At 29.7% G+C, this 19,765-nt stretch overlaps 1 protein-coding gene across 1 annotated transcript; it reads left to right on the top strand.

The window, feature by feature from the left end:
• Positions 1–324: 324 nt before the first annotated feature.
• Positions 325–19,059, top strand: LOC112692292 (protein XRP2-like). Its single transcript, XM_025566922.1, has 7 exons — positions 325–648; positions 934–1,143; positions 2,890–3,062; positions 4,107–4,242; positions 6,771–6,906; positions 11,842–11,994; positions 18,863–19,059. Exons 1-7 carry the CDS (start codon positions 587–589, stop codon positions 18,974–18,976), a joined length of 984 nt encoding a protein of 327 aa, XP_025422707.1. The 5' UTR covers positions 325–586; the 3' UTR covers positions 18,977–19,059.
• The last annotated feature ends 706 nt before the right edge of the window (positions 19,060–19,765 follow it).

The raw sequence follows: 19,765 nt of genomic DNA, 5'->3' as shown, positions 1-19,765 counted from the left end.
AATTGGACTATAAAAACAATTACTAAATCGATGAACCATTTGGACTCGCATGAGTTGTTATTATAAATCATTAGTCATCGCTGGTATGCGATTTTAAAGCGTTTTTATTTGAATATTCATTAGAAGACGGGATGTCCTGAATACACACCGCGTCCTGTGATACACACTGTTGTCTGAAAATCATTCACACGTGACGTCGTCGTTGTTGTCACCGAAAAATGTTTTGTTATACTTTTTCTCTTTTACACCTCCGAAACGGCAGAACCAGTTGAACGTGATGGTGCCGTCTCCGTTGTTGTGCGTTAACCCTTCTGCTCACGGCCGTGTGCGCGTCGACTTCGATGCCGCCCACGCCATTGTCGCGGCGTGAGTACAAATGGGGGGAGGGGCGTTGGAGGAGGAAGCGATGCGCGTTGGAGTCGCCGTGGAAACCTATGTTTGCAAACACTGGTGTGACGGTGCCGTGCTTACTGGGGGCCGAGGAGAAAATGTATTATCCAGTGTCCGCTCGTCGACCGACTACATTTCACGCGATGGGAAACGGATGATCCGAGTACTGTAAAAAACGAAGGGGAAAAAAAATTAGATGGGATCTTACTGTTGCAAATTCGGGGCCGCGAAAGAGCCGAAAAAAATGGTGTACTCGTGGTAGGTATCCGCACCAACATGGTCTCAAAACACGGCGCTCGCGCGTACTGTTCGTGTAACGCAATTCGTACAGCAGATATCTTCTCGGCCTCGGATCACTTATCGAGTCCATATTGTTGTTTTTATTTCTTAGAACACTGCTCGATTGTTCAATCGTTCTCAGATAATCACGAACGCGCGTGCGAACTTCTCACCCTCCGCTCTCACGCGCACCCCTCCCAGCCGACGAAACCGGGCATCGTGCCGTTATTGTTCTCACACATCGCGATTATATATGTGCTGCAGGGTGGAACGCAAACACTTGGACCCCGCGGACTACGTGATGGAAAACGTGAACGGTCGCACGGCGTACAAGCCACCCGGCTCTATCGGTGGTCAACAGTTTATCGTGCGCAACTGCCAAGACGCCGAGATCTTCCTGCTGGACCACGCCGGTTCGGTGACCGTGGACGACTGTCAGAGGTGTACCATCCTTCTGGGACCGACCAAACAGAGGTGAGCGCTGGTGATGAAAAATACTGCGGGTAACGTAAGCGCAGTGTCGTCGGTTCGGTTCACGATTGGGCCTCGGATTCAGTGATTTTCAACTAACCTCATTCATCAGACTGTTTACTCATATGATAGTTGTTGAATGTGAAAAATTATTTTTTAAACGGTCAAATAGCTGTCAATTAATCGAATTGATGTTTCGAACATTGTTCAAATTAGAAAAAAAATTAAATTACATTTTGAAACCGTTTGACCATGCGGCTTCAACGATACTACTTGAAATTTACAGGAGCAACATTCACGGGAGGGCTTTCGAAAGTTTTAAAATCGTTTTTCGAAATGTTTTGCGGGAATATGAATACAGGATACTCCCTGTCACTACAATATTTTCATGAGCATTTATTTTTTCAATTGACAACATTCTACTGCCCTACTTCGTCTTATCAATATATTGAAACAAGTCTTTAGAAAAAGTAAATGTTAAGCTTTTTGTTCTAAATTTTTCCTCATTATTTGGAATAGAAATTTAAAAGCCAATGCTGTTAAATATTGCTGTTTAATAATTCAAATAATTTGTGTACGAAAATTTAAAATTGATAATCAGTTATAATCTTCCTATTCCGTAAAAAAAGTCTAAAAAATGATTTAAAATTAAAAAACTTCCGCAGGCCATAACACATTACTGCTTTTATAGAGATCTAAGTGGTACCGTTGGAATCGTATGGTCAAGGCGGTATAGAAAATGTTACAACTTTTTAAATCCTGGTGCAATATTTCAGGAATTTAAAAAGCCAGATAACCGCTTGAAAAACAATTTTTCGCATTTCATAATAGCCGACACGGGGCCCTTAAAAAAAATTTTGAATAACTATTTAATAAAATCGTATTAGAAAATACCATAGAACTTGAGAAAATGATTTCAGTTTAAAAATTAAAATAAGACTACAATTTTATTAAAACTATTTTTGCCACCAAAATTGCATAATTAAACACTTTATATTTTATTATTATCATATTTCCTATTTTCATTTTTGGCCATGGGCCCCAGACGATCGGAAATTTAGGCCGAGTTGGCTCGACTAATTCTGCGTTAATACGTTCAGTGTACAACGACGATGCATCTGCGATTGGTGGGAAAGCTAAGGGTTGATCGAATGACTAATCAACGACTCGTACTTAAAAATATCGATTTTCCCGTTTAATCCATCTTTTTGCATTTTTCTCCCTTGCGTACGCTTACCTATATGTAATTTAGACCTTATCAAGAACTATTTAACAGGTCAGACGTTTTAATTCATTTCATTAAGTCAATAAAAAAAAAATCTACAAAAAATGTATTTTTAAGATCTCACTACAGTAGGCATTTTATAACATTTGAATATTTCACGGAGAATAATAAATTACTAAATTTTCTTAAAGTATACTGGATTGGAATACTGTACATTTTAATTCCGATTGATCCTAATAATACAGGTTTGTCGTTGTATAATCCGGATCGGTCGATGCAAATCGGATCATACAGATTATCTATTTTGCATATTTTCAAATCATGATAAGGTAATTGGATTTGATGTTAACACCACTGAACACTGAATAGTAACTCAAATTTAAATTACACGTTATTATTACTTACCCGGCGTTTTTTGAGGTCACCGCTGAGGAAAACTAAAGAATTACAATACGTTACTGTATTAAACGCTATAGTGTTATAGAAAAAAAACACATTGCATTTATCCTATGTTTGTTATACAGCGTATTTGTAAGGGACACGACGGATTCAACAGTGATTGTGGCTTGCGGTCAGTTCAGGGTTCGGGATTGTACGTCCTTAAAGATCGCGTTGTTTTGCTCCACACAGCCGGTGATCGAGTCCAGTCGGGAATTGCAGTTCAGTTGCTATCAATTATACTACAACCAGTTGGCCGGTAAGTGATATGTGAAGCATATACACGCAAAAACTTACAGTCGTGATGGTACTTCATAATCCTTGTGACCCATTGGGCCGGGACGCTATTTAGGGGAAGCAAAGTGTGTGTACGCACCTCACAAGAATATGTTATCTATAACAATATCACAGACTTAATTTTATCGTTTAGACACTTAAATATTCAATGTTTTCTTTATTTAAATTGTTCGGAACTACATTATATTTCAATAGTTACAAATATTATTCAATTTCCGAAAGATCAAAATTGCATTTACTACATCACTAGATTTTATATTAAATAAAACAATAACAATTATTATTATAATTAGTGTATAATACGAGACCAATTAATTTAATACAATTTCTAATAAAAAAATATGGAAAAATTGATCGACAGTTTGTTTGCGAAGGAGGGAAATTTGACCTTTTTAAATGTTTGAACCTCCTTGTACAATTCTGAAATGGTGTGATGATATCCTTCGACTATGGGATTGTTCTAGAGTGATAGATAATGAATCAACGAAAGTTTTCTATCTATAGTATCTATATTTACCATATTAAATAAAAAACTTAATGCTGTCATGCACGACCGTCAGGGCCGTATTTAAGGGAAGGTTAATAGGGATATTTGCCCCGGATGATCAAATTTTAATCCATTTAGGGGGGCGGCCAGCAACGTTGCAACTCGATGAACACATAATAATATATTACTAAATATTATATTTATTAAATTATAAGTAAAAATATCTACATTTTAATAATAATTAAAAATTGTTAATAACATTATCTGCGTAATTAACAAATTAAGTCTAAATAAAGAATTATAACTAAAAATTTATATACAAAAAAAATATGCAACATAATGCATATATTGTTATGGAGGATGGGGCGTACAAATATGATTGACCTAGGGCGGAAAATATATAAATACAGCCCGTTTTTACTTGGTGACCGTTTCATTGTCGTTAATTACAAATCCTTAATATAAAATAACGTAAAGTGTCGGAAAATATTCATGTCGTATATTTTTCCTCCTGAATAGATCAGTTTAATAAAGCCAATCTCAACGTATGGAACAACCACTGGAGGACGGTGTACGATTATACGTGGAACGAAGGCGATAATTGGACGGTGAACAAAGATCCTATTGCTATAGAACTGCCCAGTGAATTACTCAAGTAAATATTATGCAACTAAACCATAGGTTCTTAACCTTTTTTTGGTTATGGGCCCCTTTCTATTATAAACTATAACCATGGACCCTCTCGAAAAAACTAAATTTTTAATTAAAATTATTTTTTACAGTAGAATCCCTCTAATCCGTCACTTTCAGGACTGGGGGTGTGGTCGGAACTAGAGCTCTCGAATTTGAACGTGAATTAAGATTTACGTGATCACGTGTTTTTTGTTCACGTGTACTTAAATTTAAAAATCCGTGTATTTAATTCACGTGTAATTAATTAGTAAATCACGGATATTTATTTAACGTGTGCTTGAAACAATATTTACTGAATTCATTTTTTTTTTTTTTTTGGCTTATTCCGGGCCTTGAAGGTCCATCGCCGCTTCTACTACACCTCTCCACAATTCTCTGTTCTTCGCCAATTGTTCTCCCTCTATAATCCCCAGGAGCTTGAGGTCTTCTTTAACTCGGTCTGTCCATCGCTGCCTTGGCCTCTCTATCGGTCGTTTCTTATTTGGTTTCCACATTGTGACATCATGTACTGTTACTGAATTCATTAAATTTTAATAATATATTTAAAAAGATATGTTGATAATTTCCGTAAAAAAAGGTAATATAGTTACGTCAAAAAGAAGCTGTTTGCTGTCGGAAAATGTTAATATGTTGATTTTTCTTTATCAAAATAGAAAACTATTAGAATGAAAATTATTATGTTTATTTTTTACAAATTATTGTTATTTAATTTCATATAACATGTAGTATTTATAGGTATAATATTCTAATTATAATTTATAACACAAATACATACACATGGATATCTGTTTATCTGTTAGGATTTATTAAACTATAACATATATATTATATTATACGAGTAAATTATGCACGTGAAAAAATTGAGCTTATTGTTCAAAATTAATAAATAAATAAAATGTAAAACATGTTCTTATTGTTATACATTTTAATGCTATACATAATTGTTCAATTATTTTTGTATGTATGTAAAATATTATTAAGTTTCAAATAATAAACATTTGTCAAAAAACTGTATTCTAAAATACTAGTTTTCCGTGGATGTTCTGTTCATAATAAATAATTGTTAACCGATCACTGCCAATTGTCATGTAAAAAGTAAGAAGTCATTGGAAGATATTTAATGTATTGAAAATAAAATTTTAAATGTAATAATAAACGCGTGTTTAATAACAAAATTCACGGACTCATGTGAAGTTAAATTCACGGATTCACGTGTATTTAAATTCATAAATGCACGTGAATTTATTTCACGTGATTGCGTACGTGAATTTTAATTTCACGTGTATCCATGAATTTAACTACACGTGTAATAGAGACCTCTAGTCGGAATGCGATAAAGGTCGGATTATCAGAATATAAAGAAACTTTGAAGACAAAATGTTACCAAATTTATTTATTAAATTATTTTAAATATTATTTTTAGTTACATACATATATTAAATTAAATAAATAATTAAATAATAAAATAAATAAAAATAGATAAATAGTAAACGGGCAACTCATTTTATAAATATATCTAGCCACATACTATAAATTGGAAAATTCATATTCATATCAATAATACTATGGTCGGATCATCCTGAGTGGCGGACTAGCCGAGGGCGGGCTAGAGGCGTTCTACTGTAATGATAATAATATAAGACTTAGTAAATACGTAATTTTGCTTAGTCATATTTATGATACATCATACATACGAATAATTTTTTGGTGATTATTTAAGTTTTAACGTGATATTTGCTGTTGTTTTGATTGTATTATCTCTTTTAAATCGGGGACATTTTTTTCTTAACAAACGATTTTGATTCATTAAATAATTTGAAACAAATTTATTCTTAGGTAATTTTAAAAATCTCACATCCATTTTGTGGACCCCCGAATTATCCTCTACAAACCCCATAGGGGTCCATGGACCATCGGTTAAGAACCCCCGAACTTTACAATTAGTTAATAGATCCAGTGGCGTATTTACATGCAGACATACGACATTTTTGAAAATTACCTATGCGATACTATAGGTGCTTATAGTACTCATATTTTTATTATTGTATCCATCCAGTAACAAAATATATATTTTTAATTTTGTAGTACGTAACTTTAATATATAGTGTTTATAGAACTCGAAGGTTCTACGAATATTTTGTTGACTTTCCAATTTACCGTCTCATATCTTAGAATAACGGTATAAAAAAAAAAAAAATGAAATAATATAGGAAACTGATGATTGTTGTTGAGGACTATAAAATCGAGTACAAACCACAAGGTATAGTTATAATTTCTAACTTATAACATATGTATATAATATATATGATCTAATATATTTTAAGTAATTAAAGGCGGTATACATCGAACATGTAAATATGCCACTGAATATGTCTAATACGTTTCGCCTTTATAAATCAGCACGTTAATTGCTTAGAAATAAAATAATCCCCGGCCGCCAACTACATAATATTAGAAGGCTATTAACTATCGATTTGCGATTGTCTTTAGATACGGTATTACAGTTGAATCCAAAAAGTCACTCGTGCCGCTCACCAAATGCGATCAACAGAGCGGTGAAAATTGCTTCGTGGCGTTTGCATGCGAAACCGAAGCCACCAGATTCGTACAAGCTCTACAATCACATGTAATGCATGTTTATATATATATATATATATATACACGTTTTAATTAATTACGGTATCAAGCATTGTACTGATTCGTGTTCGATTCAGTGTCTCCTAAAAATCAGCATACGTTCAAGTTACTCGTTCAGTTTGTACTTGCAGAGTGGTGTGTCTCTTTAATCTATATAATGCATTACAATATAGTCGTATCTATTGTATAATATTAAATTAAACTTTGATACTGAACAATATGAAGTACAAAATAAAATTTTATAAATCTAAACTTAACTATAAATCTGTGCAAACCCGGTTGCATATAACTAGGGCAGAGGACTTGTAGCTCTAAAAAAGCTCTAAATATGCAAGCACTTATGTACTTAAAATATGCACTTAAAATTTTATTTTAGCCTTTTTATTAAAAAGTATTAATAAAATAAATAGCATTAAAATCAAGGTAAAAAAATTACATAATTGAAATATATTATATACCATAGCCAAATAAACAAAATACATTTTACTTAATTTTCTTAATTTTTTAATTTGCTCTAAAGAAACAACGTTAGATCGTTATTGCTTCTGGGAAAAATGTGTACCCGCGGACAGTCAAAAAACATATTAAATGACAAAAATTAAAAATAAATAAATTGTTATCCAAACATTTTGATTGTATTGTTTGAAATAAAAATGTCACTTTGGAAAAAATCAATTTAAGTTAAATATGTCCTAAAAAGTATAAAATAGTGTATAAAAGTGTAAAATATGGCCTAAAAACAAAAAGGACTCAAAATATACATTTATATGCAAAATTAAATTTCAAAACTAGTTTTGTGAAAGCATGAAACGTATTTGTTTCGTACTCTGCTATTTCTGTGACTGTGCAAAACAAATATACAAATGCTTCAAGTCATCTGCCCTACATAGGTATAACCAAAGTTTACATAGTCTCGGCACTAGGTAAAAAAAAAATCATTTTCGTTGGGCCGTTCAAAATTTTATATTTTACCGCGCTTTTCGTTACCGATATTTTGATAACAAAATTATACATAAACAAATAAATAATATTCAGAAATATTACATTATAGTTGTGCTTGGTCATTTTACACAATAAATATGTATCCATTTATATTTGTACAGCTTAGAGGATATAAGTACCAATATAAGTATTTTTTTTTATTATTATTTTTTGGATTTAAATACATTTTACTACAATGTGGAAATAAGTTGTGCATAATAGGTACCTATTCATTGTTCATACTAATTAATAATAATCATACTATTGCACCATGCATAATAGTGTCCAAAAGTTATGCTTGTATGATTCATGATACATAATTATTAATATAATGACGTATAATGATATGCGCCTAAGCAATCATATTTTTTTTGAAATTTAATGTATAACAAAATAATTATAAAAATTGTTCGCCATTAGGATAAGAATATGTTGTGAATAATGAATAGAATAAAATATAACGATAAAATATTACACACATACACACACACACAACATTAGATATAAGGAGCTCAGTTTTCAGTAACGGGCTCAGATGCATTCTTATTGTTTTTGTATAGATGGTCAAAGGCGAGTGTAAAAGACTACGTTGATCGTCTATGGAGTAAGATGTAGTTAGTTGTAAACGTTTGTAATAATAATTCAAAATACGTATGTCAATGTATGTTAAAAATATGTTGAATTTTATTTATTTGTCTATGTAAAATTTTATTATTGATAATAATTTTGTTGTCAAAATATGGGTGACGAAAAGCGCGATAAAATATAAAATTTTGAACGGTCTAATGAAAATGATTTATTTTGTACCGAGACCATGTACACTTTGGTAATATGCAACCTGGTTACGCAGTGAACATCATTAAAATATAATTATAGGATTTAGCTGAGAACATTTTAATAACATTATTACCTATACTACTATATGTATTAGGAATTGGCGACTCGAAGTAATTAGATGGCCAATTTATAAAATTTTAAAATTTGGCGTGTTAGAGCAGTGCCGGTGTTATGGGTGGGTGACTTGGGCCTACGCCGAGGGAACTTGCTGAAAGAGGGCTGCTTTAATGATTTAATGTTAAAACTGAAAAACTATAGGAATATAATTATAATTTATCCATTTTATTGACTATTATTTATTATGATAGGTATATAATAATTAGTCCATAGATAATAAATTATTATTATTTTCAGTCACCACACAGTGGTCCACAAATTAAAATTAAGCGGTCATTATTGCCTGATATCAAAATGAGAAAAATTGAATTTTTTTTTTAAATAATATGTCTACATCCTGTCGAGTTCAGATATGTCACTGGAAATTTATAAATATTTTTATTGTTATTTTTACTATTTATTGTAAGTATGCCTGTCGCAGCTGTCTCGATCGATCGATTGTATTAATCAGTGGCGTATATAGAAAATATTTTCGGGAGGGAATTATTACTATTACTTATTACTTATTACTATTATGGACAGAATTAAATTTCCACTGCTATCTAAAAATTACTAACAAGACACGGTAGGTACTTACTTATCTACATTTTATTTACAGAATATCCCAAAACGATTTGACGTTGGACGAAAATTCTAAATAAGCATAAAGAACCATTAAAACATAACATACCTACGTTTAAAATAATTTTTAAGTTTTTTGTAAACATTTCGGGGGGATGCAGCCCAGTAGGCATCCCCCCCCCTATATACGCCACTGGTATTAATATATTTCACAATAAATAACACTCTAATAGAGTAGACTGTAAATAGTATATATATATATATATATATATATATATATATATATAAAATATGGTTCCATAATATATGGATTGGTGTACCGCGAAAATTTTGTTGGAGATGAAATGTGCCGTATTGTTAAAAAGATTGAAAACCACTGTTATAAATTGTAATAAAGATAAGGTATAATGGGTATTTCCTACACACACATTTGCGATCTGGTAAAGTGACTATTACGACAATCGTACGCGAAACGTACCTACTTATTTAGCTACAGTACAATATTAATATTAATTTATATTGTACAAGTATCCATTATACCTTATCTTTATTTTATTACAATCTATAATCTTAAATAATAAAAGTAAGAGCATTATTCAATTACATCGATCAAAATAAAATATTTAAGCAAAAACCTAATTTTTACAGACATCTGGTACTTTTGAAGTGATAATAATTTGTGTACGTTATTGCTGCAAACAGCCGTGAACAAAATGTACATCATTTAATAGGCAAGAAGTTTCTCTTTAATATGGATTTATTGAATATAATGTTAAGTTGAATACATTTTATCCACAGTCTTTGAGGGAAAAAAACGCGTAATTCCGAATCAATTTCATTATGAACGCATTGAAAAAAAAATGAAAATATACCGTATTATTATATCTAGGAGTCGTGGGAACCCGGCTTAAGTCGTGAAGAATCCATAGGTGATATAAATCATGAAGGCTATGACTACTCCAGAAACCGAACATAAATTCTTCGTGTTTTCCCTCGTCACTGAAACCTAATTCACCGATATCTCATTTCATAGACTGTTATATTCCCAATTTCCCGACAAATCTGCTGCCCAGTAGAAAATGCACGGCCACCACGATTTTGAATATATTTATGGTATTAGGTTTGGTCTCGTGCTCTAGCAATTCGATGAATATATGTATTTGCTCGTATTTATCATTTACAAATCGGGTTATTTTTTAGATTCAATTTTGAACTATTCCATTACAAAAATTAAAAGATAATTAAAATAACTATCGATTGGGTTTTTGTAACTTATAATACTAAAAGGAAAATGAATAAAAAAAAAATAAAAAAAGATTATTTATGATTGTGAGAGAAAGAAAAGTTTCATGTGTTGGCACGGAAAAAGCTTTACCGACGTGAAACTTCGACAGAAAATTAATAAAAGAATAAAACAAAAATAAACAACGATGTTTTAATGTATCTTACCCAAGGCTGGGCAGTATCTTAGATGTAAATATTTAGAATACGTATACGAGAAGCATAATTTTAAAGTATCTTGTGTCTTGTATTTAAATACCTTTTTGACTTGTATCTAGTGTCTTTTTACATTCAAAGTTACAATCAAAAATTATGTTTTATTTATTTAACAGTTTTCCCAATTTCCTAGTAACAAGATGTGGAATTTGTAAACTTGCAGTTAGTAATCTGTAATGTTAGATAAGTTCGATTTAAATAACTAGTATGCGATAGTATATTAGCCATCAAACTCAGTTATTTACTGTAATTCACCAATCAGTTTATAATACGTATACCGTAGGTACGACACGTGTATTATTAAAAAAAAAAAATATGGATAACCAGATAATAGTTAATATTTCAAAATTTTAACTACATTTTAAAAGAAATTTTCTTGGAAATTTTATTTTTTCTACAACAAATGTTTGAAAGTAATAATATTTACCATATTAACTAGTTAATTATTTCTGAATCCATTGTTTTTTTTCACATAGTGCACCTAAGTTCCCTCTAAATGTTAGTCCAATATGTCCACTCTTGAATCTCACTCACATATATGGGTATAAGTCTAATGGTTTATGTATTTTAGAAAAAATATTTATTCAAAATTGCTTTACGAATACGATACGATTCATCAGTTTTCCAATTTTTCGGTTTATAAATAAATAATTACAATTAACACGATTAACGAAGACATGTATTTGATACCTAACATAATAATACGCTAATACAATAAAATGCCCATGGGAAATCGCTTCCCTTATAATTGCGTTTATGGTTAACCTATAATTAATTACTGTGTAGAATAAAAACCATAAATCCATTCCTTGATTATCCAATTAAGATTATTTTTTTTAGCTACAGTTTAAGTAGGTATATTCATAAGCATAACGAATATTTGATTGATTCATGATTGTGATACCTGCATATTTCATTATCGTCATTTCAGGACACAGATTTAATTCTGATCAAATGCAACCACATTGATGGAAAAGATGTAAAAATGTTTCAAGAACGAGCAAAACTGTTTGGAAATAAAAAAGTTTCATCGGTGATAGCTTTACAGATACAGGGGACACATGCTACGAGCAAATGTTCGGCGGTAAGTATAATCCATTCGACATATAAATCGTAGGACTCGCTCATTGTTTAAAAAAAGAAGACTATCCGTCTGGATGTTTGGTCCGTCTGACCGACGTTGGTGTTTGTGGGAATGAATCATTATAACTTGATTGTTTATTTCTCATACTTATGTACTAAACATCACAGTATCGCATCGAAACTCGGCTTACCATTCTTTACCATCATTTTAACTACCTACCTATAACTTCATTTAATATAGAGTAACATTTTTAATACAAATGTTTCATGCTTAGTAACATAAATTGATTTATTAATTAATTAGTATTCAGTAAGATGTATGGACTTGTTTATGTTTCATAAAATAGTCGAATCAATGATCTAGATTAGAAATGGCTGTTCTCGCCTCCTCAACGATTACCTTGGATCAATATTTGGTTAAAACCACAGAAAATCCAGTCTCATTTAAATATAAAGTTGCAAAATGTTACATTTTTCAGAGCTTTGTTGGCTAATTCTGGTTATTGCAGTTTCCCATGTTTCTGAAATTGGGTTAACGACCGTGATACGAATATGATTTGCATTGTGGAATCTGATGTCACACTGACCAATTGTTCCTGTTCAACGTATGTCATACTTGTTGGTAGTGGCGGCTTTTAGAATTTTTTCTGAAGAGGGTCCTTTAAAATCTTCTTATTATCATCTTATATTTATCATCTATAATTATCTTATCACAAAAATGTTAATTCCATTAATAATTTATTACCTAAAATTGAATTCTTATATACTATAAACGAAAAAAAACATTATTTAACTTTAAAACTCAAACGTCTCAAGCAAATAGTATATCACAGCCCAATCTCGGGATCTGAGGGTTAGGCAGTGCCGCAACTACAAAATAGGAGGCCCATGTGTGGTAATTATATTAGGCCCCTTCCTAGGATTTATTTTTATTGTACGTCTTATTTATAAATATCAATTTTTTTAGGTTTTAAAACATGTTTCACATCAATTATTGTATGATATATGTATATATATATATCAAACTAAATACCTATAAATGTTGTATATAATACTTCACTACATATTTATATAGTAAATTTATTTAAGTAGTTTAGGTAGGTATGTTGTATGCTTACTCAAATACTCAATGGACTCATTGTTAAATAAATATTAGATTACTCTAAAATATTATAACATCCTTATCTGAATTTTAAAAAAAGTTTCTTTTTATTATAAAATAATAATATAATATTATTAAATAATTGTGTATTTGTCAAGTGTAGTTTATTTTAGGCTGGGACTACGGGGCCCCCCAAATGTATGTAAGCTTTGGGGCCCATGTGTGCGGCACACTCTGCAAACCCGGTTTTTGCGGCACTGGGGGGAGGGTTCTGACCAGTGGCGGATTTAAGGGTTCAAATAAAGTCAGCAAATCCATAAGAGGGACCTCGTAAAAAATTTCAGTAACATAGTTAGTCCTATTTTACAAAACCGCTCGCTTCGCTCACGAAAACAATGACCAACCAACATTCTTTTTATAAAAGTAATAGAAAATGTTTTTTATTTATTTTTTACAAATAAAACAAAATTTATAATAGATGTATAAAATTAAATTTAAAAAAATTATAGCTTTTACGAATTTTACGAACCTTTTGCGAATTTTGGCCTTAGAAAACTTTTCGATTAGTTCAGTCATATCGAGATTTTGTGCTGCTTCATACTCCATTGAAAGTAAAGCTAAATTGCTTGTTTGATTTTGAACCATAATTGAACGAAGATAATTTTTTAACCTTCTTAGTACATTCATAGCTCTTTCAACATTCGCACTTCCAATGGGTAGCGTTAAAAATATTTTTAAATGAGTTTCCATTTGGGGCAATACATCAGACAATGAATGTTTAATATTGAATGTCAAATAACATAATACATTATTATCTGTGCTTTCTGATTCTTTTGAATCAAAATAATAACTCTAAAACGACATTATTTCAAGAGACAATTCGTTTACAATTAAGTAATTATACTGTAACATAAGAGCTTTGCACTTTTTCTTCTATATTTAATTTTCTTAGTTTATCTGGATTTAAAAAATAAAACAAATCTAAGACTTTGGAAGATTAATTTATCCTTTTATTTAATTCACCAATCATGTCTAATGTTTCAAAATAAATTTTTCTATATTTTTCTTTTTCTGATAAACTTATATCTTTAGTATTTTCATCAATTTGTAACGGCATATTTTTTGTCTTCTTCTTTTGAAATTCTGTTGGTTCTAAAACAACTGTAAAGATATCAAAATTTGACCTAACAGTTTTTGCTTCTATAACAAAAGCATTATATTGATCATGAGTTCTTAAAATACTTAATTTGTCAACTACAGATTGAAAACTTTGTAACGCCAAGAACAAGTAATTACTTTTTGACTGTAATAATCGGGATACTACATTAATCATTTGTAGTATTTTATTCCACCATATTAAATTTAAAAAAAAAATACCCAATTTAAACATTTTATTAAACATCTAGCTTGGAATAAACTTTCAGAATTAGTTTCTAAATTTTCAGATTCTTCTTCTAAACATTTTACAATGGATTGAAAATTTGAAAGTAACGATTCAATTGCTTTAACTCTAGCAGACCACCCTGTTTTACACAGACCTTTTAAACGAAGTTGATGTTTTACTTTATTTGAATTATTTTTTTTCAAACTTGTCATTTTGACAAGTATTTTTGACAATGCTCTAAAAACTAGTATCAATTATACTTCTTCAACTAATAACACATAATATAAATTAAATAACAATATGTGTAAATATATTATTTCATTACTGAACAAAATTAAACATGTAACAAAACTTTTTAAATTTGTTGTACATTAACATGTACACAAACATTAACAATCAAACATTTATCCACTGTTCATTTATAATGATATAAAACGTAGAAATATAAGTGAATACCAATTGATGGTGTGGAGGCAATTACTCATTGCCTCTCTATAATAATATCAACAAAAACTTTATATTTATTCAACGGCAGAAACAATGTCCTAACTCGTTAAATGTATGAACATATGCAATATGCAAAACATAATGCATATACATTAAATTCACAGCCCTGTTTATCACATTTTCAATATTATGAATGTTGCGAATTAATCGCGAAAACAGTATTCAATAAATCATAACTTACGTGACAGGGCCGCAGATTAAGTAATGAAAAGATTGTTATTATTCTTACAAAATTATTTTTATTTGTCATACAATCTTGATTGCGTCTTCATGCGACTTGTCGTTACGTCGAATTGGAATCAAATGATCAAAACAGTGGTTTTCAACCTTTATAACAATGCGGTACACTTCATCTCCAACAAAATTTTCGCGGCACACCAATCCAGTGGCGTACATTCAATCTTACTCTGGGGGGGGGGGGTGACAAAAATAATCGTTATTTTTTTTTTTTTTTTTTTGTTGCACAGATAAATAAGATAAATATCTGCTATAAATAGATATTATTTTATACAACTTTTTTACCAATTTACAGTTTACTTTTACATTACAGTAAATTAATAGCTATTGGAATATAAAAACAGTATAGTTAACAAAACTTTTCAAACACCTATCAATATAATTATTTAATTATCATAATATTTGTATATAATAGTTGTACCTATATTTTAAGCTCAAAGCGTAATAATGAAAACACGAATATATTACACATCATCAATAATAAAACAATTTTCTTTTTTTTTCGGCTATATATATATATATAATAAGCTGGTAAATACATACTTATAAAACAATTTATAGAGATATCGTGGCACACCAGTTGGGAACCACTGGATTAAAATAATAGATTTTATTAACCACAAACTCACAAGTGACTGTTGATACTTGATGGTTATTTTATTTTCCATGATAACAAAGTAGGTACCTACTTGATATTGGTGTACCTATTTTAATTTGTATTGTATAGGAAAACCGATGCAGCGAAATTGATTACATTGTAACATTGATTATAATTATTATAAATAATATTATTTGTCATTACTGATCAATATCTACTACGTAGAAATATAGAATGTTTTATAACTTAAATTTACTTATATATTTAAGTATTCCTAAATATTTAAATTATTTTACTAATAAAACAATTGTAAATTATATCCCAGTTTGCAACATACAATTTTTTTTAGTCAAAATTAATAGAAAAATCAATTACATAATTTAGGTAGGCCTCGGTACACAATTAAGGAGGGGGCCTCGTCGGCATTTGATGAATAAACTACCGTTAAATCCGCCACTGGCTCTGACCCCTGGACTCCTCCGTACAATAGCCACTGTTTATTGGAAAGTCATTATTGAAAGGATACTTGATTCAACTTTGTTGATTAGTGTTCAGTGAAAAATAGTGTTTAAAGTGAATTTTGAGGTTCAATGAACTCATTTTCAACTGTGTATCAAATAATTTTCGATTAGAAATGTATTGAGTCTAGAAAAGCAGCCATTAAAAGCGTCCTCTTCTATTTTAGTCTTCCATAGGACTAATTTCCATGAAACTCAAAATTGGGAATCTGATTCCCTTGCATCGGTTTATTTAGTATATTCAACTTAAAAAAAAAATATGACTACTTCGTTAGAAAATTAGTGTCTTAAATTTATCGTAATATCTATTGTAGTGGTTTATTTATTTATTTTTGGGGGGGGGGAAGATGTTTCCAGGTCTCAACCCCTCCCCCAGAAGAAGAAAAAAGTTCAAGTCATAAATGACTGGCTAAGAAAGTACAGAGAAAGAGAACAATAACTTAAATCATGTGGTTGTAATATTTGTATAGTAATATAATTATTAACGAGTATGTATTTTTATAATATTGTAAAATTAATTATTTTTTAGAAAAACTTTAATCCCCTCCCACCCCACACCACTGGTCTATTGTGATCTTAAAGAAAAAATCCAATATTCTAAGCTCAAATACCCTTGTCATTAAATTTCCACGTAAAAGTCATCGAGAGTGGTAATGGTGAAGTATAGAAGAATGAGTTTCTAAATTAACACATAATTGTTCAAAACTGGATTTCAATGGTCGAGTTTTGATGAAATATACGATTTGAATAGTTGATTGCAGTACCTCATCAAGAGTCGGACCGATACATTTTAAAGCAAGAGCTTCTCTGTGAATCATACAAACACCCACGTGCGGTTTTTTGTTTGATGATAGCTTGAAGTCAATTATAACATTCTGCCATAGAACAAGCTACCGCCATTAGTACAAATTCCACGTTAAATTTTTATGTTCACGATCAAATCCTTTGAAAAATATATAATTTAATATTGGTTTTCGATTAGAAGAATTCCTTCGCCAATTCTCACGATGCACCGTTTTAATACCTCTATCGTATACCTCACTGTCAGTGCCGCAAAACTGGGTGTGCAGAGTTTGCCAGCCCCAAGGCTTACATACATTTGGAGACCCCCTAGTCCCAGCCTGAAATAAATTACACTTTACAAACACTCAATTATTTAATAATAAAAAGAAAACTTTTTAAAATTCAGGCAAGATTGTTATAATATTTTAGAATAATATAATATTTATTTAACAATGAGTCCATTGAGTATTTGAGTAGGCATACAAAATACCTACCTAAACTACTTAAATAAATTTACTACATAAATATGTAGTGAAGTATTATATACAACATTTATAGGTATTTAGTTTGATATATATATATATATACATATATCATACAATAATTGATGTGAAACATGTTTTAAAACCTAAAAAAATTGATACTTAAATTGAACAAAAATAAATTCTAGGAAGGGGCCTATATAATTACCGCACACGGGCCTCCTATTTTGTAGTTGCGGTACTGCTCATTGTTGTGACAGATTTACGTAAATGTTTTTGTGTCTAAACGTTTTCGGTAAATAACATAAATACGTGATATGACTCTAGGAAAAATGGAAATCACTGATGTATTTGTTGAACCCCTTATAAATTTTATTATATTATTTATATTGGTACCTAATCCACGCAGTATAGTAATAAAAATAATCTATAAATTAATGTGTGATGGCATTCACTCAATATTATTCACATATCTTTATTATGTATTTACCTACTTATAAAAATTAAACTTAGTAGTGTTGAATCAATGGGAACACATTCTTCACTTGTACAATTGTACTATTTAAGTTTTTTTTTTGTTATCGTTACACAAATTGACTCTACTTATTGTATATAGATACTAACACTCTATAGTAAATTTAAGTTGCCCATCCCTGGTTTATAGTATAAAGATAAAAACATTTGATAAATGAAAAAAGTTAAATAATGATAAAAAAAAAAGTAGGATTATGGAGAACGTAATCATATTTTTTTAAGGTCAAAAGCATAATAAAATGTTTTGATGATTGAAAATAATTTTGTATTGCTTTTTGATAGTTCGGTAAATATATTTTTAATACATTTCTAAATAATGGTAAATATTTGTATTGTAGACATGTACTCGTATATAGTTATGCTTTAACATCATAATCACAAGCATATATATTAGGGATAGATATTAGGGATATTAGGGAAGAGCAACCAGACGAGCAAAGAATATATTGTAGTACATATATGTACAATAATTGTACATATACTCGTATGTCTTGAACGAAAAATCTATGCCAGCGTGTATATGACCAACATTTACCTAAGTCCACAGAGCACATTGATTCATATTATTTACATACATACCTACTTACATTTTTTTTTATAAATTTGTAATAACTTCTTTTTCTGTTTTTTTTAATACTTTTAATACTAAAAAATTTGATGTCCCCTGTGATTATAAATTTTATTTTATTAAATATTATTTATTTATTTATTTATTTTTTAATAGATATTAGCCAATGATTTTCCTCAATTTACTGCAATGATCAGTAAATCAGATGTTGAAGCTGGAGAACTAATTAAAAAGTTTTTTTTTTTAATCGAAAATGAATTTCAACCATAAGTATTGTATTTATCGATTTACATAAATTGGATTATACTTTTAATAAAATTCATGAATTTTTAAATAAATCTTTTAATAGTAATTGTATGGTAACATTTCGTTGTTCTTTGTTTTTTTTTTTTTTTTTAATAAAAGTTTTAGTTTGTATAACAAATTAAAAAAATATAAATAAATATTGAAATTGTATTTCATATTATATTAAATTAAATCAATATCCAATGTTTAATTATTACAGTTTATAAAACTTAGAAAATAATTAAAGAACAAATGTATTATATAATGTTTCCAATATGTATTTAATATATTATGTTATTTAAATAATATTTTTTTTAACTGTTTAACTTTTAACTAATCAACAGTTTTGATTAATACAATATATTGTAATAGAAAATATTTTCAATTCAATATCTTTATATCAGTCTTTGTTAGATCCTTAAATTAAAAAATAAATTTGACTAATTCAATATGCCATCTAATATATTTCTGTAATTTTTTAGTTTTTCTTTACAATATTATCAGTGATTAACTATAATGTACAAGTGGATTATTAATGTTAATAATCCACTAATTAACAAAATATTAATATTTTTCTAAAATCTTTTGAATCAATATGTGCAATTAACTGACTTTTCATAATTTTTTTTTTTTAAATTTGAATTAAATTAAATTATTCAAAAATAAATTTAGCTAAATAGTATTAAAATTTAGTTCGTTTCTACTACAGTTTCACAGTATTATTCTGAAAATTTTTGAATAAGATTAAAAATGATATATAGATAGCATACTGAA

Source organism: Sipha flava, unplaced genomic scaffold (genome assembly GCF_003268045.1).
Source record: "Sipha flava isolate LNK unplaced genomic scaffold, YSA_version1 72_pilon_pilon, whole genome shotgun sequence".
In the NCBI taxonomy this organism is placed as follows: domain Eukaryota; kingdom Metazoa; phylum Arthropoda; class Insecta; order Hemiptera; family Aphididae; genus Sipha; species Sipha flava.
The sequence above is the reverse complement of the archived record's forward strand: the minus strand, read 5'-3'. Positions and strand labels throughout refer to the sequence as shown.

Coding starts and splice junctions, on each gene's coding strand:
- LOC112692292 (XM_025566922.1), top strand. CDS start 587: ATGGGATCTTACTGTTGCAAATTCGGGGCCGCGAAAGAGCCGAAAAAA. Junction 1,144..2,889: donor CTGGGACCGACCAAACAGAG/GTGAGCGCTGGT, acceptor TTTGTTATACAG/CGTATTTGTAAGGGACACGA. Junction 11,995..18,862: donor CTACGAGCAAATGTTCGGCG/GTAAGTATAATC, acceptor ATTTTTTAATAG/ATATTAGCCAATGATTTTCC.